This window comes from Mytilus edulis, chromosome 3 (assembly GCF_963676685.1).
Source record: "Mytilus edulis chromosome 3, xbMytEdul2.2, whole genome shotgun sequence".
In the NCBI taxonomy this organism is placed as follows: Eukaryota; Metazoa; Mollusca; class Bivalvia; order Mytilida; family Mytilidae; genus Mytilus; species Mytilus edulis.
In genome coordinates, this window is record NC_092346.1 from 105,402,786 (window position 1) to 105,425,290 (window position 22,505).

The following is a 22,505-nucleotide window of genomic DNA, read 5'->3' on the forward strand; positions in this document are numbered from 1 at the left end:
TAGGGAGGGAGATTGTACTTTATTAGGGAGGGAGATTGTACTTTATTAGGGACTGAGATTGTACTTTATTAGGGAGGGAAATTGTACTTTATTAGGGAGGGAAATTGTACTTTATTAGGGAGGGAAATTGTACTTTATTAAGGAGGGAGATTGTACTTTATTAGAGACAGAGATTGTACTTTATTAGAGACAGAGATTGTACTTTATTAGAGACAGAGATTGTACTTTATTAGGGAGGGAGAAGAGAGATTGACCTTTATTAGGGAGGGAGATTGTGCTTTATTAAGGGCTGATTTTTTATCCTTTTGCAGTAGATAAATAAAAGAGAATGTTATGTTGTAATCCTAGATTTATATATTTATCTGAGTGACTTAACTGGCCTCATTCTTTACACTGTTCTTAACAATGGACACTTTTAAAAACTACTGATAAATAAATGATGTCTAAATTACAATACACAGGCAATGGAAACCAACAAATGGTGAACTAAATCGTTTTTCTATCTACAGTATTGTAATGAAAAGTCCAATATTTACAAATAGTATGGCCTGTTTTGTTGTACTGAAGCTGTTTGAACCTGTAACTTGGCTACCTGATGACAATTTCTAAGTAGCCTGACTTGCCAAAGACAATTGAAAAGATTGAAAGATATAACCTTTATTTTTGAAATATAACTTGGGCCTATTTTAAGAATAAAAAGGAAAGCCTACTTTGGAAAAACCTATTTATTTTATGGATTAGAGTTTTATATGTTGGTTGGCTGATTTGGGTTTCTGTAGTAACTGAATGTTTAACAGTTAATTAAATATTTCCCAGCAGTCATATCAAAAAGCAGTAATAGTTAAAGAAGAAAGTCATCAGAAAGGTCATTTCAGAATAACCCTGGATAAATTGCAGTTGTAGAGGATAATATCTTGATTTTCTTTCTTAATGACAGCTATCTCTAATGATTTGTCAAAGTCTTGATGACTTAGGAATCTGACTCATACATCCCTCTGTAAACTGTTGATGAAAGGAATTACAGACAAGTGCTCTTTACCCTCCAACAGAGATTCTCCATTGGCATGCGGAAGCCAACCCTATTGATTCAAACTTTCATTAAATACAACTGTTATGGTTATCAATCTAACCAACAAACTTTGATGGTTATGAAATCATATAATTATTTTTAAGTTTTTTTCCAGACGGGTTAGTGAGATTTCTGATGATGAAATGAACAGCGTGTGTCTGTCGTGTGTAATTATAAAATGTCAGCTTGCTAACTAGTTTTGAAATTAAATTTTAAAAAGTTTGTGTTTAGGTTTGTAAACCATATGTTAACTTTAAAGAGGTAGACAGTCAGTTTATGTCATTTTTGACTTAGTTAAGTGGAAAAGAAATTAATGAAATTGTGAAGTTAAATTAACATTTCCCTACATGCATCTGTAATATTCTATACTATAGTCATTTTCAGAGACAGTGCATTGAAAATAGTAGATAAATGGAAGAACATTGAAAGCGGAAATAAGTTGTGAATTTTGGCCTACTTGACCCTGAAATTGATTTTTTTGTAATTTCTGAGAAATCAAAGTATATAAATGGGATTATATTATAGATTAAAACATTGCTCTGGATAGAAGATTTTTCTCTGGATAGGTAACATACATCCATGAAGGGACAAAATGTTGGCCATTTTACTAAAGTTTAGTCATATTTAAACTCATTTAGTCTTTTAATGAAATCAGTAGTTGTTATTATGATGCAGATAATTTTGAGACAAAATCCTATTAAGTAAAAACAATATTTATTTTCTCTAAAAAGTGAATTCTCATTTTTTGATATGATCAGTAAAGACGACTAATGAAATTGGAGAAATAATGGAAAGTGGAGGATTTGTTCCTCAGATTGATACAATCTATGTTTGTCACATCGGCACTTCCCCGTCACTTACAACAAATTTCTGGCGTAATACAATTGATAGGTTTGTTAATCAAAGATGTGAATCCATTACAAGTTGACAAGAGTTTCTGATTCTCCAAAAGATTCTTCGAGAATTATTTAATATCACATCACGTTAGGCATGGTCATTCATGTCTCAGATCCAATTTTACCAACAAAATTGGATTATACGTTTTGGTAATCATAGAGATAGAAGTAAAGATTTCCCTATGGAGTTACTCTGTTTTGGGTAAATTCTACTTGTGTTCACTTTTATGTGAATTGTCAGAAAATTATATAAGGCTTTTATAATTAAATCTTTAAAATAAAAATGACTAACTCATGTTTTTTTCTTTTGAAATTAAATTAGTCCAACTAAGAATGATTTGCTGAAAGAAATCGTGATATGAATAATTGAAATAACACAGACAATTTTAAGAGTTTTTGTATTGATTTTGTAAAAAAGAAATGTGTTCATAAGAGTAAATCCTCAGAAAAAACGGTTAAGTGTGATCAAAATACTTGATGTTGATGTGTCCTAATGGACAAAAGTATCAAACATAGATAACATAGGGGTATTCTATTTATAGTAGCATGTTGACACTTAATATAATGTCTTTTGTTTGGTCAAACTACCAAATCTTTCCAATTTTACTATTAATGATACATGTAACAGTATTGAGAAATATTCTCTGTCACTCCAATTTCATATCTAACTATTGTTTCACAAATTTAATTACTATGGCTTCGTTTATTTTCGTGGATTGCGGAAAACTTCTGTGTTGTGCTTTGAACCTCACAAAGATTAAATATTAAGACACTGAATGATAAAATCTGCTTAGAATTGGGAAAAATAAAGCCTGTACCTGAGATAATTATTATACCTACTGACATACTTAAATTATCCCTTTAAAATTGAATCTGAAGTAGAGCACTTCTCAATTGGATGGCAGTTACTCTGGTCAAAAATTAACCACTCAAAACAGAAAGTCATAAAATATAAGTAAAGTCGGTAGGGATAAAACATTTCTCAATGATACCTTAATGACAAGATACATAACAAAAAGCCATCAATAACTGCCTATTAACATGAAGTTGTATAGTTTATCTATTGGTGTTTTATGTGTTCTCAAGCAGTGTAGGAAAACTACAGGAATCTTCAGTTCATAAAAAATGGTTTGACTAGGGTACTTGAGATAACTGGGTCATGGATGAAAAAACAAAATCAAATGTTTAAAAGAAGGGTTATTTAGAGAAGGTTTTTGAGGGTTTCACTCTTGAATTTTAAACAATGTGCATTACTATTAAGTTTTGTTGTTTTTTTACTCTCCTACTGTCACTGAAAGGGGCATTAAGTGTTACCCTTGTTTGTCCGTACATACATCCCAAAATTGGTTTTTGTTCTCTAGCTAAAGTTTGCCTCAACCAAACGTTATGCAATTTAACATGTGTATGCTTATTACAACAAAACACAGATGAAGTGGTATTTTGATGATGTTACTTTTATTGCACTGGAATTATGCACCATGGACACATATCCCCATTTATTTTTTATCCCTTTCATGCTCCCTTTTTAGCCTTTGTTGTCTTTACACCATTGAAATCTCCATCTAGCTAATACATTATTGTATTTAACTATCATGTACCTCTTGTTTATTTCAGAATAAGTCTGACACAGCTTTTGTAGAACAGCAACATGAAAGAAATAGAAAAAGTGAAGCTGTCCAGAGATCAAAGCCACCACTTGCCAAAACATCATCCAATTCTTCTGCACCTGGTGCAATTAGTGGTATGTATTTAGTTATGTTTTAGTGATCTATGTATTCAAGTGATAGTCACTTATTTCACTATTTTCATTATTAGATATTGATTTTTACAAGTAAGGTGATAAAAAACCAACTCCTTGAAATTAAGGAACAAGGGCCTGTAGCCATCAAGTGAAATAAGGCAACATACAAATAAAAAACCATCCTCTCTGTCCATCCTATTCCATTTCTAAAAGAAAAAACTAGGAGCTATAGTCATGTGACAAGTACAAAAGCAAAACAACAACAAAGTCAAGCATGTCAGATGAATTTGTATAATTACTAGATGACAGGCTAACATGTTACAATTATACTTTAATGTAAAATGAATATTTTTAGCTTTCCAGTCCCCACGGCATAGTGCTAGCAGTGGAGCATTACCAGACTTACTGCCACCTCACACACCACCACAGTCACGATCCCCACCCACACCACAGAGACCACAAGACAAATCCAGTTCAGATGAGGTAAGCATTAAGGTGAGAAAAACAAGTTGGAAATAAACATTGGCACTCATACCACATCTTCTCATATATAGTTACACCTTACTTTGAAGAAATGATGACATCCTCTTCTAAATAGTATCTGTTATTTGATATATAAATGACAGACCTATGTAAGTATAAAAATATAAGATTCTCCACCAGAGACCAAATGACATAGAATGTAACATCTATAGGTCACAGTATGGCTTTCAACAATGAGCAAAACCAATACTGCATAGTTTGCTGTTAAAGGCCCTGAAATGATATATGTTAAACAATTCAAACAAGAAAACTAATGGCCTAATTAATGTACAAAACAATGAACGAATAAGGATATACAGCAACAGTTCACAACCATTGAATTGCAGGTTATTAAATATTAATGGTTATTTCTATGAGAAGGCCCTCTTCTTAATACTATCTGTTAGTTTATAACTAGAGGTCTAGGTAATTATTATTTCTATGAGAGGAGATTGCTGATAGATGTATTGTTTTAAGTTATGGTGTACTTAGAGACCTACTGACAGATGTTTTGGCTGATTACTTTGTAGAGGCATTCTAGTGAAAGAAAAGATGCAAATTATGATTAAATAGCTGAAAACTGTATAATTTGGCAGGATGTGCATTATTAGGTGTCAAAATAATAGTAACTGTTTATAATATGATAAAGAAATAAAGGGTTTATTTATGATATGCCATAGAGTAATTGTATTGTCTCACTTTGACTTCAATCTGACTATGATGGAGAGTGTCCTTGTTAAGTACCATTTTACTTTTAGATCCATATAAATGTTACTCTGTATAGTTTTTAAAAAGTTTTAATTTAACACACAATTTAGGAACGGGTTGAATTAAGCTCCCTTTCCCTTTTTTTTTTTTTTTGAAATGTTGAATTTATCGTAAAAAAATTCTTATACTTCATTCAAATTTGTTTTTTGATTCATTTAGGTTCTGCCTTTTTCACAGTTGTTTATTGTTACTCTAAACTCTCACTATATGATAAGTTTATCCCTATTTTTTTTATTATTATTTATGTGACTTTATTTCAAACTTCAGCTAAGAATTATATATTTTTCATTAGGGTTTTTTTTTCTCATTTGAATGTTGTTAAGTTTGAGAATACGACCTAACATAGCAGCAGTTTAAATGTTCTGTGGGGGATATTATACGACCTAACATAGCAGCGATTTAAATGTTCTGTGGGGGATATTTATATGACAGGACCAACCCGACCTAACATCGCAGCAATTTAAATTTTCCGTGGGGGATATTTATATGACAGGACCAACACGACCTAACATAGCAGCAATTTAAATGTTCTGTGGGGAATATTTATATGACAGGACCAACCCTGAACGAGTAAATCTCAACAAGAAACTTCTTGCTGTTTAAGATTTATTCTCTGACAACTAAAAGACACATTCACAGGACATGATCTAGAGCTATTTGAGTCATACACTGCAACAAACAATCTAACAATAAAATCTCTTTTAATCAATGAAGAATAAAAAAAAACTTGTGAGTTAATGAAATCTGTAAAAAGAAGTGCAACAATTAATCATAACAGTTATTGATATATATGTAATATAAGTGGATTAGATATTGACCAGTACTCTGAGATGGACATTTTATTTAATTATGTTTCTTTTCAGTATCGACAGGCTGTCAGTCTGTCCAGTCAATCAATACGACACCAGAGATCTTTCTCAGCTTTTGGTTTTGGCGCTGGTGGTTCAACAATTGGTTCACAAGCATCTCGACGAGGTTCATCACAAATCAATGTTAATGTGACGCCCACACAAACAACAACAGAAGCTGTTGGTGATACTCCAGAAATTAGAAAATACAAGAAAAAGTTTACATCAGATATACTGTGTGCTGCATTATGGGGTAAAATTCAAATTCTATTTTGTATTATTTTAAGAAACTTGTTCAAAAGTCCAACAAATCATACATTTTTAGATTTCAAGATGCTATTTTCTTGTAAACTGCAGTTCAGAAAAGGAAATTTTCGGTATTATTTATTAAGACAGCATCCCAAAAGCAACAAATATAAAAAAAAGACAAAAAAAAGACCATCAAGATATGGATTAGACTGTGTGTTTATACCTCACTATAACTTCATTAGCTTTTTATACGACCGCAAAATTTGAAAAAATTTTCGTCGTATATTGTTATCACGTTGGCGTCGTCGTCGTCGTCGTCGTCGTCCGAATACTTTTAGTTTTCGCACTCTTACTTTAGTAAAAGTGAATGGAAATCTATGAAATTTTAACACAAGGTTTATGACCACAAAAGGAAGGTTGGTATCGATTTTGGGAGTTTTTATCCCAACATTTTAGGAATTAGGGGCCAAAAAGGGCCCAAATAAGCATTTTCTTGGTTTTCGCACTATAACTTTAGTTTAAGTTAATAGAAATCTATGAAATTTTGACACAAGGTTTATGACCACAAAAGAACGGTTGGGATTGATTTTGGGAGTTTTGGTTTCAACAGTTTAGGAATTAGGGGCCAAAAAAGGGCCCAAATAAGCATTATTCTTGGTTTTCGCACAATAACTTTAGTTTAAGTAAATAGAAATCAATGAAATTTAAACACAATGTTAATGACTACAAAAGGAAGGTTGGTATTGATTTTGGGAGTTTAGGTCCCAACAGTTTAGGAATTAGGGGCCAAAAAGGGACCCAAATAAGCATTTTTCTTGGTTTTCGCACCATAAAGTTAGTATAAGTAAATAGAAATCTATGAAATTTAAACACAAGGTTTATGACTATAAAAGGAAGGTTGGTATTGATTTTGGGAGTTTTGGTCTCAACAGAATAAGGGGCCCAAAGGGTCCAAAATTAAACTTTGTTTGATTTCATCAAAATTGAATAATTGGGGTTCTTTGATATGCCGAATCTAACTGTCATGACTGTGTATGTAGATTCTTAACTTTTGGTTCCGTTTTCAAATTGGTCTACATTAAGGTCCAAAGGGTCCAAAATTAAACTTAGTTTGATTTTGACAAAAAATGAATCAGTTAGGTTCTTTGATATGCTGAATCTAAAAATGTACTTAGATTCTTGATTATTGGCCCAGTTTTCAAGTTGGTCCAAATCGGGGTCCAAAATTAAACTTTGTTTGATTTCATCAAAAATTGAATAAATGGGGTTCTTTGATATACCAAATCTAACTGTGTATGTAGATTCTTCATTTTTGGTCCTGTTTTCAAATTGGTCTACACTAAAGTCCAAAGGGTCCAAAATTAAACTTAGTCTGATTTTAACAAAAATTGAAATCTTGGGGTTCTTTGATATGCTGAATCCAAAAATGTACTTAGATTTTTGGGGAAAGACGGCTTCAAGCCGTCAATCCCCTATGGGGTTGACCAGAGTGACACTCCCTCACATCATTCATTTTGTTTTTATACATGTTATAGTGTGGGAAAACCCCCAACAAATCTTACTTAGATTGAAGAGAAGGAGACCCAGAAATGAATAGTTTGACTTTAAACACTTTTTTACACATTTCCCTTCTGTTTCTCACGAAATTATCGTATCTTGAACTCTCCTTTACACTATTTACGTTTATTTAACAATCCGGAAAAATTAGTATGACGAGATATTCTAAATATATCCAACCTACATTGTATTTTATAGTGACGTCATTCTTGGAAGAAGCAGGGATATCCTTCACCAGTTCACTGGTTATTTAAATCATTCTTAGAGATCGTGCACTAATCACAAATTTGTATTTGTTAAATCTAAACATAATATTGTTTACTGTAGATGATTTAAACATCAACATGCAATACTTTAATTTGTAGGTCAACAACTTTCAAAATAAACAAAGATCGTGGGGTTACATGACACAGGGGAAAGAAACGATTTTATTACTTTTTTCGGGTCTCACTAATTAGAGACAAGAAGCGTCAAAAAGCGACAAGAAGCGTCAAGAAGACTATTTAGCGACAAGAAAAACATATTCTTCTTGTCGCTTCTTGTCGCTAAAATTCTTTTTGTTGTTAATTAGTGAGACCACTTGTTTCTGTAAAAATTCTGAGAATCTTCCTCCAATTCAGGAGCACCTCAATTGATGAGTAATTATCCACTAAAATAAAAGTTAAAGTATTTAAACACTTCAAATGTGACATTTCATTGGATTAGTAGTCTTCTATTAAAACTAAATTTTTGTGTACCTACATAATCATTGTAATGGTAAAAAAAAAAAAAAAAAAATTTGCATTTTTATAGTTTTAACATATTTATATTTACAAATATTTCAAAATTATGATTTGGAAACAAGCTTCACACAGTTTACATCACTCATATTGTTTTTTTGTTATTAGTACCTGTTTCCCTGTGATGAGAGTTGTAACTAAGAACTTTAACAATGGAAATTTAAAACTGAATAGATTTTTCAGTCCACACTTTCTAAAGAAAAAACTTTAAAATCCAAGAGTACTGTCACAAAAAATGGAAAATGGCCCTAGCCTGCAGTTCAGTGGTACACAATCAAGATTTCAAAAAATATTGTAGTTGTTGTGAAATGACATTTTAGATAATTAGCTATCAACTTTAATCAAATGTTGAGATTTAGAAGATGCAGATCACTTCCATTGGTCCAAATTAAATCCTAAACTAAGGAAATGAAATTACATAAACAACAATTGATTTCAATATTGTCAACCTTTCTACATGTTCTAGCGGTTCTCTTTTTCATTCTTCATATGTAAACTATCAAAAGATACCCCCCCCCCCTTTCCAAAAACATAATAAAATAGAAACAAGGGCCGTCTTTCCCCTCAGAGCTATTCAGCTCTTTGATTTATTATGGGCCCAGTTTTCAAGTTGGTCCAAATCAGGATCTAAAATTATTATATTAAGTATTGTGCAATAGCAAGTCTTTTCAATTGCACAGTATTGCGCAATGGCAAGAAATATCTAATTGCACAATATTGTGAAATAGCAAAAAAAAAATTTAATTAGAGTTATCTTTCTTTGTCCAGAATAGTAAGCAAGAAATATCTAATTGCAGAATATTGTGCAATAGCAAGATTTTTTTTTAATTGGAGTTATCTTTCTTTGTCCAGAATCAACTTAAATCTTTGTTATATACAATATACAATGTATATTCACTTTTTATTACCAACTGATAAATTAAAATAATCTTTACCATTCAGTGATAACAAGCAGTTTTTTTACATCTTAATATTTTATGATGTATTTAAATGAGTAGTTATTGTTGCAAACTCCATTAGAAATTTTAATTGAGATTAGTTTTGGAATAAGGGAAAGGGGGATGTGATTAAAAAAATTGGGTTCAATTTTTCTCATTTGAAATTTCATATATAAAAAAGAAAATTTCTTCAAACATTTTTTTGAGAGGATTAATATTCAACAGCATAGTGAATTGCTCTAAGAGAAAACAAAAATTTTAAGTTCATTAGAACACATTCATTCTGTGTCAGAAACCTATGCTGTGTCAACTATTTAATCACAATCCAAATTTAGAGCTGAATCCAGCTTGAATGTTGTGTCCATACTTGCCCCAACCGTTCAGGGTTCAACCTCTGCGGTCATATAAGGCTACGCCCTGCGGAGCATCTGGTTACAAGTATGGTATATGCTGAGCATCTCTATTACCATGGTTACTTCATTTTGGAGTTCTTTAAGTTTTAAACTAATTACTGTAAAATTAAACTTTCAGTTAATTATCTTTAATCACTTGACTTCCCAAATTATGACGGTTAACATAATGGTCTATGTATTCTATTGTAGGTGTGAACCTGTTAATTGGTACAGAAGCTGGTTTAATGTTGCTGGACAGAAGTGGTCAAGGAAAAGGTAATATTGTCATACTTTTAAAGGTACACCTGTCTGTTCTTGTGATATTACTATGACAGATGGGTGTCATTGATTGATAGATGGCTGCTTAAAACAACCACCATTCTTGAAAATGCTTATCTGTAGATTCATACGAGAGTGCCCTTGTTCTCGAAAGTTTGGTAGTACAAAAACTAGTAATTCCGATCTAAGAAAAAGGAAACATATGTCCTATTTCAATTTTCATTTAAAGTTTTGTATTATTCAAAAGAAACTTTCAACAAGTGTTCTTCTTTGATCCCAAGTCCTTACTTGTGTGTTCTTTCAGGCCAGTTCAAAATTTAGAAGTATTAATCTTTTAACAGGATATGACTGGATATATATTGTAATCTTAACGTACAGATTCAGAATTAATAGTATCTATCTTTTTCAGTGTACACATTAATTTCCCGGAGACGATTCCAACAGATGGAGGTTTTAGAAGGACAAAATATTCTAGTCACAATCTCCGGGAAGAAAAACAAAATCCGAGTGTTTTATCTTTCGTGGTTAAATAACAAGATATTTAAAAAAGAAGTGGTAAGTTCACTAATTATCTGACTTATTACAAGATTTATTTTACATGAAGTTTGACATTCCCATGAGTAAAAATATTTGCAACACATGACATGATTGTTGTCAAATGAAAAGGTATAGGAAATATAATTATAAAGCTTTTGGCTGGGGTGATAAGTTCTTGAAATTATTGATTTGGCAATAATCTTTGATACTATTGAGTGGCAAATAGTCTGTAGGATGGAATAGCACAAATATTCCAGTATTTATTATAGAAGAAGAAGATGCTTTATTTCCTTAAAATGGGCTCATAAGGAGCATGATATATATAAAATATATACTGAGATATATAATAATTCAAATTATCATACTTATAATTAATTGAAATTTTCTTTTACATGTTTGTGTTTAAATATGTTGTTTTTGTTTTCTTTAGAATGAGAAGAGAGCAGGATGGGTCACTGTTGGAGAGTTAGAAGGATGTGTTCATTTTAAAATAGGTAGGTGCAATTACAATTTTGTATTACATGAAGTATAATTGCAAGCAAGGGGAGATAATTTTGTTGAAAATTTTAATTTTGTTATTGAATGTAATAAATGTCAGTATACTAACATTGTGTTGCTGTAGCAAGTTCCTACAAAACCAAGCAATGGAATTGTGTTGTAGACTGAGGACAAGTTAAATTAAGTATTCGTCACAAGGTCATTCCCTTTATACTGCAATTCATACAACTATATACCAAATGAAATATTTTGGGTAAAAACCAACAAATTGAAGCATGTTACATAAAAAATCTGTTAACCTGTTTTCAAATAATAAGGGAACATTTTATTAACGTCCCTAGTAAAGAGGTATACATTTGAGACTTTCTCATAAATATTTATATGGTCAATGTAATTTGACTATGCAAATAGCACAGCCAAGTATAAATATTTTGATCTAATATCTAACCTCTCTCCTTTATAGTAGTTTATTATCAAGAGTTTGATTATTTTTTAGTAAAATATGAGAAGATCAAGTTTTTAGTGATAGCTTTACTGGACAGTATAGAGATATATGCCTGGGCACCAAAACCTTACCACAAGTTCATGGCATTTAAGGTTTGTCTTATTTAATTTATTAATATATATATAGCTATATGTTGTGTAGTCAAAATCTACTTCACCCTACATAGTGACTTCTATACTAAACACACCCTACATAGCGACTTCTATACTAAACACACCCTACATAGCGACTTCTATACTAAACACACCCTACATAACAACTTCTATACTTAACACAACCCATGACATCAAATTGATTTCAGTTTTCCTCAAAGAGATTGGGTTTTGTTTAAATTAAATAGTCCTTATAGGAATGAAACATCCAATAGTCATATATTTTCCATCAATTGATTTTTTATAGCACAATGATAAATTTGTCACTAGGTAAAGCATGTGACTTTGTTTTAGATGCTACATTGATTGTGATGATTATATGATTAATTGGAATAACCATGTTGAAATCACAGTACTTTTGTCACAAACGATGTATGTTTTAAACTTGTGTTTGATTATATGATTAACTGGAATAACCACGTTGATATCATGGTAGATTTGTCATGGATCAATAACAATTACCTGTTGATTAATTAGCTCCAGGTGAATCAAATATAAATATTATCTAATAACCGCCCTCTAATAACAATTGACAAATACCTGTGAATCATGTGAATTATAAGTTATTGAATATATATCGACATTGTTTTGTTGATTTATCAGATTAGCTATTCTTTACCTTCAGTAAATCAATAATCAATTATTGTCTTTGTACATAATTACTTCCATGAATCCTTTGCATGCATTGATATAATATTGATGTTTTCGTTTTAATTCTAAAGCTAATTGGATGTGAAATCAGTCATTATGAAATCTCTATTTTATCTTTCAGTCATTTACAGACTTAGCTAATAAACCACAGATAGTTGACCTGTTAGTAGAAGAAGGTCAAAGATTAAAGGTCGTATATGGATCAAATTGTGGATTCCATGCAATAGACGTGGATACTACATCAATATACGACTTATACATTCCCTCACACGTAAGTTTATGCCTATCATTGGGAAGGTCTTGATAGCTAACTAATCAAAAGCCATTTGGATGACACCATCTTAGAGTGAATGATTATCTTAGTTAGAATGTAGGAGCATTTCAAAGGTCTAATCTAAATAGCTTTTGATAAAAAATAAAGCCTTCATGACCAGTACATAGGCCACAGAATGTAGACACGCTTTGATATGTATAGTTAGGCCAAAAAAAATAATAGGTGTGTTTCCTGTTGCATGCCCCAAAAAATTAGGGTCGGTAGGTAGGTATTTTTTTTTTTTTTTTTTTTTTTTTTACTGGCCTGCTTCGGTTGTTTTTTGTGTATTTTGTGAACAACACACTTGAATTTAATATCCCTCACATTAAAAAACTGCACAACTTCCCCAACTGTCAATGTGGGAGATATTTCATGGTTTTTTCCAGTCACAGTAAATTCATTGTTCTTTAATCCAAAGTCATGATACTGATTGAATATATCAATAAAGGTGGTAGAATTAGAAAATGGGGCTATTATACTTTTTTTCTCGTTCCTGTGTGGACACTCATCGATTGTTATTGATAACACACTTTGACTGATGGCCATAGCAGAAGCCATGCGAGGCATTGTTTGACTTCAATCTGTATCACACAAATGCTTACTGTATTAAAATTTTATTTGAAATCAAACGTTTAAAAGATGCCATTCAAAGGCTATACTAAACAAAAACCGTTTCCGGAAAAAAACGAAAAAAATCCGGATTTTTTTTTTTTTTTTTTTTTTTTCCGGGAAAAAAAAGTTAGGGTCGGCGCCAAAAAATTAGGGTCGGTCGGGCGACCGGAAACACACCTATTTTTTTTTTTGGCCTTAGTCATATTTGGATTTGACAAATTTTTTTATCAAAATTTATATGATGAGTTTTGAGTGATCCATTAGACCCTGTTGTGATTATCCGTTAGACCTTGTGATGATCCATTAGACCTTATAGGGATACATTAGACCCTGTAGTTATCCATTAGACCTTGTTGTGATCCTTTAGACCATTGTGTTAAGACTTGCGATGATCCTCTCCTTTAGATGAAGTAGTGGTCCTAGACAGTAGTCAGTTTTTGGTTCAGCATTATTATAAGTAGCATGACAGAACTTAGTGTAGGTTATAGTAAAATTACTGTAAAATTTCTTTGATTAATCATTATTGATGATGTCAGATTGGCAATTATGCATGTTTTTATTACACTTAGATTGAATTGGACAAATTTAGATTGAAGTTAAAAAAAAGGCACTTATACTGTTTGAAAGAATTAAAAAAAAAATTCATAACACTTAGTTGGTAGGCCTTCAAGTAAAGTGTTTGGAATTAACTGTTCAAGGAGAGACAACTCTAGAACTATTCTATGTTTCAAAAAATAAAGGTATTATCTGGCCTGTCTACACCATTGTGAAATTTCACTCGGACTCCCTTTAACAACCAGCGAAATCTTTGAAATCCACACAATTTTACATCTAAAATGTGTTAATGTTTTTCATGTCACATAAGGAAAACTTTGAGATTGGCAAAATTAAACTTTACTATGCTAACTGAAAATGGTGTCTATGTCTTTGTGTCTGAAACAAATGGTGTCTTTGTGTCTGAAACAAATGGTAATTAGGAAATCCCTTGATTGATTGGAATGAAACTTATACAAAAATTCAAGTTCACTGTTCAAAAAAAGAAAATAATGGAAAAATGGTTTCTGAATGGTTACCTGGTTTTTTGCCTGCTTGTCTTGAATGAAACTTATACTGATGGAATATATAGGTAAGAGAGGAAAGCCTTTAGATATTTGGCTTATAAGGTCAAATTTACTATTTCTAAACATAGTAAACAGACAGTTGAGTTTTGAGATGGTATCCTTTTATGAACATATTTATACAGGTGTTAAATTGGCCATTATAGTACATGTTTTATCTTTCCTTTCAATCATTCTAGTATTTTGAACCCTTGAAGTATATATATATATATACATATTCTCTCTCAAAAGATTGCAGTGCTCAACTAAGGGTCACACAGGCATGGCTTTGCAAAGGAGTAAGTTCGGTAAGTGCCATATTTGGCCCCGATTATAAAGTTCATGGTTACAAGACAATAATTGTTTTAAGTTGCCTTAAAGACATGTGAAAAAGTTAAACAGAGCTGTTTTTGTCAAAGTTTAATTCTAACAGAACGATTTTTACATTCCAAAACGGTCAAGATAAGGGATTTTGGTGAAATTTGACAAAATCAGCGGGATTTCAACCAAATAAAGGACCAGGAAACATAGAGCGCAGGCGTCGACAAGCTTAATATTCAAATAAGACATGTTAAATGTCTTCACAAACATTATTTTAAAAGATCTTCGTTGTCGACGTATGCGCTCTATGTTTCCTGTCAAATAATCTTTGGAAATTTCCCCATTTTCATTGATTTTTTCGTGAAAAATCAATATGAGTACAACTTGTGACGTCATAATGAAACGCAGAAACGTAAAATTTTAAACAAAATGGCTTATATCCTATCTAGTCAATGTATTAGCTATAATTTATCGTGATATTGGTCAATAAATCCGAGTTTGAAATTTACGCTAAAAAAGTGGGCCATTTTAGGACCTTATCGAACTCCTTTGATGTCCGATAACAATTGAAAACACTTACAAATGAACATTCTTCAGTTGATTACAAAGACTTAGAAATAGCTTTTATCACTTGCTTATTACACATTTAAAAGCTACTTTGGCAATGCTTATTAAGCCTGATCAGATAAGCTATTAGCACAAGGCATTTTAAAAAACAGTGATGATATAGGTGAAGTTAGCACTTTTTACTTGACTGAGCCTTTATAACAGGAATCTTTTGTTTCAAACTTTCACGCTGGAATATTTTAACATTATCTACACTGGATTTTAATTTTTTTTCAAATAATGATTACATATATATTTCAAGAATTTTGATACAAAATTAAGTTATTACAAATAACTTCTATCACTTTTTTTAGATAGAGCATATAGGTAAATTTGTGAAATCTGAAGTTGAATTTCCAATATTTTGTTTCACTGTAGTTCCGTGGAAATACAGACGCTACCCACCATACAGGGGTATCTTTTTATGTAAACCAGGTAAAACTTTTACCTGCTAATAGAATGGCTACCTGTGTTAGTGACCGTTGGCATTGCTAATAAGGTCCTCCTTATATGTAGGCTGTAAAATGATAAAAGACACACATCAAATTCACTTCTCATATGTTTATGTTTTAGTAATGTCAAGTTTCTTTTATTAGCAGTGCCAATTGAATATTTTGAATTAATAATTTGGTGATTTTAAATGCATGGTTTGAAGAAGAAAAAATGGAATATTTATTTTTATTTTGTTCATTTTAAAGTTAACAGTGGTTTTACAATTTAAAAACTGATTTCAATATTTTTGCACATTACATATGTTTACATATATTTTTGGGAAGGTTTTCAGTAATTGATTGAAAGTTATTTTATCTCAGAATTCTAATTATAGTTTTGAGTTGTACGAGAATATTGGCCTGCTGCTTTCTGTATAAATGCTGCCCTTGCCCTGTCACATGCTTGATGTATATATTGAGTACACCAGTCCCATTATATGCGGCATCAGATATATATCAATGATGCATGGTATCTAGTTGTTATGCTTGATTTAATTTCACCTTTTATTTACATTATATATTGTATGGGCTGTTCCTACATGTCACATGATCATGGGTGTCTGTGTATCAGTTGATATGATGTACTGTGGCTTCAGTATTATTTGTTGGATACCAATGTTGATGGATTTCATGGGTACTGGTGAACCAAGATATTAAATGTTCTACAAATGACATATTTCATATTATATAGACTTTGGCTAACCCCCAAAATAAAATATCCATGAACATGTCAGTTTTCCCTAATCCAAGAAAATTGGTACCCACTAAAAAATAACTGAATCCACAGTATTTATATTGTATGTAATAAATCTTGTCTACTGCAGCAGTTTCAACTTCATTAAAAGAAAATTTTAAATTCAGAAAATATCTATCCATGAAACATGATATCTGTGTTTAACTATTCTTTCTAATACTTTGCTATTTAATAATCATTTCATTTGTGAAAATTACAGAGTATTTATTGTATTATTAAAGCAGGTAGTTACTAGTATATTGAGAGTTTTCTGACAATGACTGATTTATTTTTCAGACTCAACTTCCTATAACTCCCCACACCATAGTAGTTTTACCCAACTCTAATCAGATGCAGCTTTTACTATGTTACGACAGTAAGTACTTTATTACAATACTAATCAGATGCAGCTTTTACTATGTTACGACAGTAAGTACTTTATTACAATACTAATCAATAATATTATGTTCTTATTTATTAACTCAACCAAACATAAAACACTTATCTATATAATACAAAACTCTCACATTGGAATCACAATGAAAAATGTCCGTTCAAATAGCACATCAATCATTGTGACACCCTTGGATAATCAACCTGTAAATTTAATAATTTTATAATTTTTTATTTGGAAAAAAGCCTCTTGCACTTAAAAGCATGAAATTCAACCAATTATGTTTTATATATCCAATCAACTTGACCAATCTATAAAAACTATAAACATGTGTACCTTCAAACATGTAGCCAACTTGTATTGATATTTGTACAACTTGATAAATATGGTAATATCACAAAAAAACAGAAAAGATCCTTGTCTCATTTGGTTTGTAATTTACAAATCAGTAGGTAAAGGTGAATGAGTCTTTATATTTCTCAATTTCTGATGACTGAGTAAATCTATGCAGAAGTTATCAATAATTAACAACATTTTGTAAAGACTTAGGAGATTATTCTCAATGAGAATGTTCCAGACCGTATGAGTATTTGGACCGTATGCGTACTTTTTCAAAATACGCATAAGGTCGGACTGTACGTGTATGGTCTGATTAACATTAAGAAGTTAGTCAAGTTTATTAGATACAAATGTATATAACAGATCAACAGAACTTATGTCTCAAATTAATATAAAAATTTCAATAGTAATGGAAATAAAAACTTAATATTTTAACTATTTAAAATAATCACGCTTATTTAATCTGTTAATCTCCTGTATTTAGCATGTCAGTAATTCGTTAACTGCATGCAGCCCATTATGCTCATTGAAATTGAAGTTATCCGAAGTAAACATAATGTGGGGAGACAATTGTTATAGAATATTTAGGAACTTTACAAAAAAAGACAAAGGAACATGCATGAACAAATCATGTTAATGTAAAAGAAAATATGACGTTCCTTGTGGTACATTTGTAGCAAGTGTCACCTTGGTCCAGAGTAATAAAATAGGATTCAGATATACAATTAAACAAATATTTAATGTCAATTGTTCGCTTATTCACTTTATTCATCTATTTGTTTTAATAACAATTTGTATTACTAAAAATAAAGATTTTGATAAATGTTTGTTTAAATTTAACCCATATGATCCCAAAACATGTTTGCTCAGCTGGACCGTACGCGTACGCTCCAAATACTCTTATGGTGTGGAACAAGTATATAGTCAATACAAACAACACTATAATTTCCTCTTTCATTTTAAAATGAAATTTAGTTTTTTACAAGTAAATACAGGAATATGGGATGAAAGTATGATTATTATTAGTATAAGATTTTTAACCCTCTTTCTAGATTTGTGTTTACACATGTTGTGTTTTTTCAGATGAAGGAGTATATGTAGATACTGGTGGAAGAATATCGAAGAATGTGATCCTTCAGTGGGGAGAACTACCTACATCTGTTGGTATGTATGGAGGCAGTTGTTAGAGCTATGATATGGCTAATTCATCAGCATTTATGTAGATTTGTAGTCTTTGTCTGCTCTTTGGAAGGGTTGTTGTCTCTTTGACATATTCCCAATTTCATTGTCTTTAACCATCCAAAATAAACATTTTCCAGATGGTAACTTCAGTTTCCCTTGTTTATTTTGAATGAAACTTATGATAACAGAAGAAAAAGGGAAGGGGGAAGACAATAAGCGTTGGGGTCATCAGGTCAAAGTTCAAGGTACATCTGTAACAGAAATAAGATTTTTTGGGGAAAGGGGAGGTCTGGATGTTAGCTTCAGTTTCTTTTATTGTTGAAAGTGTGAACTAATGAAGAATATTTAAGAGATTCCGTCAAAAAAAACAAATTTGGAAGACATTGAAACTATAAACAGCTTTTTGAAGCAACTGTGATTATATTACATATTATATTTTATAAATTTATACAATATTGATTTTATGATCAGTGGGTCACAGTCCCATTTGCTTAAAATAGGTATTCATAGTTTGAATGTCTTCAAAATTAATGAAATAGCTAAAAAGATGGTTTTACTAAAATCTTTGTCCTACATTTAAAAGGGGAGATCATTCGGTAGCAACACATACATGAGTTATAGGATTTGTTTGTTGTTTTTTTCCAGCCTACATCAGTACTGGTCAGGTAATGGGATGGGGTAACAAAGCAATAGAGATACGAGCAGCTGAAACTGGACATTTGGATGGAGTCTTCATGCATAAAAAGGCACAGAAATTAAAATTCCTATGTGAGAGGAATGATAAAGTAAGTTGTAATAAAATATTCAGTACTCTTCACATAGTTATTTGCCTTCAAATTGTTGATTTTGAAGGAAAACTCGTGTTTCTCATTATATCAAAGAACAAGACAAAAGTAAGAAACAAGAATTATCATAAAAAGGAAGATGTGGTATGATAGCCAATGAGACAATTCTTCACAAGAGACCAAATGACTAACACTTTAAGGTGGTACCTAACACTACAGGGAGACAACTCTGTAAAATCAGCTAAATGTTTAAATTACGTTGTATTGTTAAGGGATATTAAGCTTCTTAATGATCAAAATAAGAGTTTGTCGAACTGCTATATAACCAGTGTAATTTTTGTGATAAATTGGTTGGTTCAAATTTTTTTAATTTTTACATTTTTGTCAAAGGGTCAAAGTAAAAACTTTGTCAAAATTTTATGAAAATTAAACGAGCCAGATTAATTTTAGTAAAGGTGTTGGGTACCACCTTAACTGCCTTGAGTGAATAAAAATATTGTATCACACTTGATGCAGTGGTACGATGTACATGAACAACATGGTAAAAATCAAACTTCAGCTGTAATAAACATGTTACAATTTACATTTGTAATAAACCCTGTGATGAGTTTGATAATCAGACAATCTTGTTAGAATCAGTTAAGTAAGCTTTCTCATCTCAAGTTTTTTATCAATTTTATCTTTTTGTATTGCAGGTATTTTTCTCCTCCATGCGATCCGGATCTTCATGTCAGATCTACTTTATGACATTAAGTAAGCCCGGCCTGGCTAATTGGTGATGTCTTAGCAGTGTACCATTGCATAATAACCATTGTATCACTGTATCACCATCCTTTGATTCTATTTATGTCTGTTTGGCTGGATGAGGAAATTTACATTTAAATGTTCACAAGCTTTAAAGGACACAATTTAAAGTGAGAATTATTTTCGATCTCATCTTTGTTTGGTGGCATCAGATAGAATTAATGGATTTTGAGGAACATGAACTTTTAATGACCTGACCTTTGAAGAATGGACAAGGAGACAATGAAAGATTAAATTCTTTGCCTTTGTAAAAGGAGAAATAATACAACAAGCATAAGTGCCAAAATTAACTATTTGTAAATATTATACAGTTTTACATAGGCACTCAAAACCACAAAAATGTATATTGTAATATACTATTTTGAATTGTGCATTTTACCAACTTTTGAATGACCATTCAGAAGGCATTACAAATGATGAAACTGCATTGTTAAGAATCAGGTTTAAATGTACTAGATTATTATTTCAAATACTCATTTATTTTGCTAGGTTTATGTTTTAATCGATTGCATTAGATCGGTAGGAAATCATGAAAAAAATGCAACAATCATATTTATGTCCCGCTTGGTTTTTATAAATCATGCTTATGAAATATCTTATGAAAAATTATAGATCTTCATATTAGTTAAAAAAAAAAATCAGGAAACTTGAGAAAATTCAAAACAATAACAAATGCAGTTCAACATTTTAATTCTATTATGAACTAAGAAATGTTTTCTTTGAAAAGATCAGTTTAGTAGAACTAAAATGATAATCATTTATTAGTACACTGTTAAGAAAAACAATCAGTACATATAAATTACGAGGTCAGGGTATATTATATTGCTTCATAATATACATTAAATTTATTGTAGAATGCATTCTGTTTTGTATGTTTCTTTTGATCTCAATTACTGATGTGTGATTGGATATAATAAGGTCACATGACTTAGCCTCTGTGTGATTGGATATAATAAGGTCACATGACTTAGCCTCTGTGTGATTGGATATAATAAGGTCACATGACTTAGCCTTTGTTTTCCTATGAATTCAGGTTACCTGCAAGGAATTAATAAAACTTGATAATATTTTGCTCACAATTTTTACAGATAATTAGTGATGTAAACAAACAAAAATATTTAGGAGAAAAAAGGAACAGAAAAATGGATGTATTTTGTATAAAAAAATGTAAAAATGTCTATAAACCAGTATTTAATAATATATCACTTCATATTTTTGTAAACATTCTAGTCATATTGTATGCAATACGACCAAATATTTAAAATGAAAATAAACAAATGTTAGCTTTGTTTTTACTTTATACTTCGTGAAAATTAGTTGAATCATTAATGTACAGAAATCTACAAAGGTTTTTATTATATCAAAATGAGGTCATTTGAAAAGATTTCTGGCCCAGTTTATACTTTTTTCTTACCAAATATACTCTGGGTTTATAAAATGTAATATTGAACTGGTTTTATTCAAACAATTTTATTTATTAAGGGCTGACTAGTTTTACTTGTGTATAATTAGATGAATTTGATTCTGTTAAGCTCAGAAATATTGTTGAAAGTTTTATTTGTAACAGACTGAATGAAAATTTTATGAGGTTTTAATTGTTAAGTGTATTGTATTTTATTAAGATTTTTTGTAGACATCGTTGATAGACTATATAAAGATCTGATTAACCTTACAGGGGTCAATTGACTTTTAAATTTTTACTGTAAGTGTAGATTTTGTTTTATATCCGTTACAAACTGCTCAATGATGGGAGTGAAATCCCCTTACAATAATCCTGTTCAATCCTCCAGAAACTTCTTCAAAATATCAGTGAATTTTATTTATAAGAATATGTATCCATGGTTGTCAACAGTATTTCATAATTGAAAGAAATATCATTGGCAAAATATCTGTGAAATTGATATGTTCAATTATCTTTGTAAAAAGCTTCAGTTTTTCATGACAATCTTTTTTTTTTGTTTATAACCTAAAGTTGGTACTGCCTAACATTTAAAAAGTTACTCTGCCAAAACAATAACATTATACTATGCAATTAAAAAACCCTTAATACTGTTGCCAGACCTATACTTTCTTAAAAGTTTTTTTGTTATTATTTTATTTCCATTAAAAAATTGACTTACAAAGTCATTGTAGCTCATGCTTATGAGAAAGTGCAATTTTACAAGATAATAAATCTGAGTTTCTTATATGTTTTTCTTGTTATTGAAATATTGTGAATTCCTAACCAATAATCAATGTATCTGAACTACTTAGTGGTCTGTACAGGTGATCACTGTTTACCTTGTAGACAATTCATCAATGTATTATTATCCCCCTGCTCTAATGGAGGCCATATACATGTTTACTTTTACATTATAAGAATAAGATTCCCGATGGGGAAAACTTTCCAACAGAGACAAAATGATGTAGAAGTAAGCAATTGTAGGTCACTGTACAGTCTCCAACAA

General features: G+C 30.9%; 1 protein-coding gene across 29 annotated transcripts in view; it reads left to right on the forward strand.

Moving 5' to 3' along the window:
* LOC139514726 (serine/threonine-protein kinase mig-15-like) overlaps nt 1–22,244 on the forward strand; it is a 92,474-nt gene extending 70,230 nt beyond the window's left edge. For 9 of the 29 annotated variants that reach the window (XM_071304349.1, XM_071304351.1, XM_071304345.1 and 6 more), the window contains 12 exons: nt 3,580–3,706; nt 4,062–4,189; nt 5,860–6,097; nt 9,970–10,035; nt 10,448–10,593; nt 11,006–11,069; nt 11,570–11,670; nt 12,503–12,652; nt 16,852–16,930; nt 18,371–18,451; nt 19,115–19,254; nt 19,950–22,244. In XM_071304349.1, the coding sequence (XP_071160450.1) occupies nt 3,580–3,706; nt 4,062–4,189; nt 5,860–6,097; nt 9,970–10,035; nt 10,448–10,593; nt 11,006–11,069; nt 11,570–11,670; nt 12,503–12,652; nt 16,852–16,930; nt 18,371–18,451; nt 19,115–19,254; nt 19,950–20,033 (1,404 nt within the window). In that variant the 3' untranslated portion in view covers nt 20,034–22,244. Of the gene's footprint in view, nt 1–3,579; nt 3,707–4,061; nt 4,202–5,859; nt 6,098–9,969; nt 10,036–10,447; nt 10,594–11,005; nt 11,070–11,569; nt 11,671–12,502; nt 12,861–13,505; nt 14,351–15,708; nt 15,766–16,851; nt 16,931–18,370; nt 18,452–19,114; nt 19,255–19,949 lie in introns of those variants that run through there. The other 20 variants (XR_011662674.1, XR_011662675.1, XR_011662671.1 and 17 more) reach the window with 6 other exon arrangements.
* The last annotated feature ends 261 nt before the right edge of the window (nt 22,245–22,505 follow it).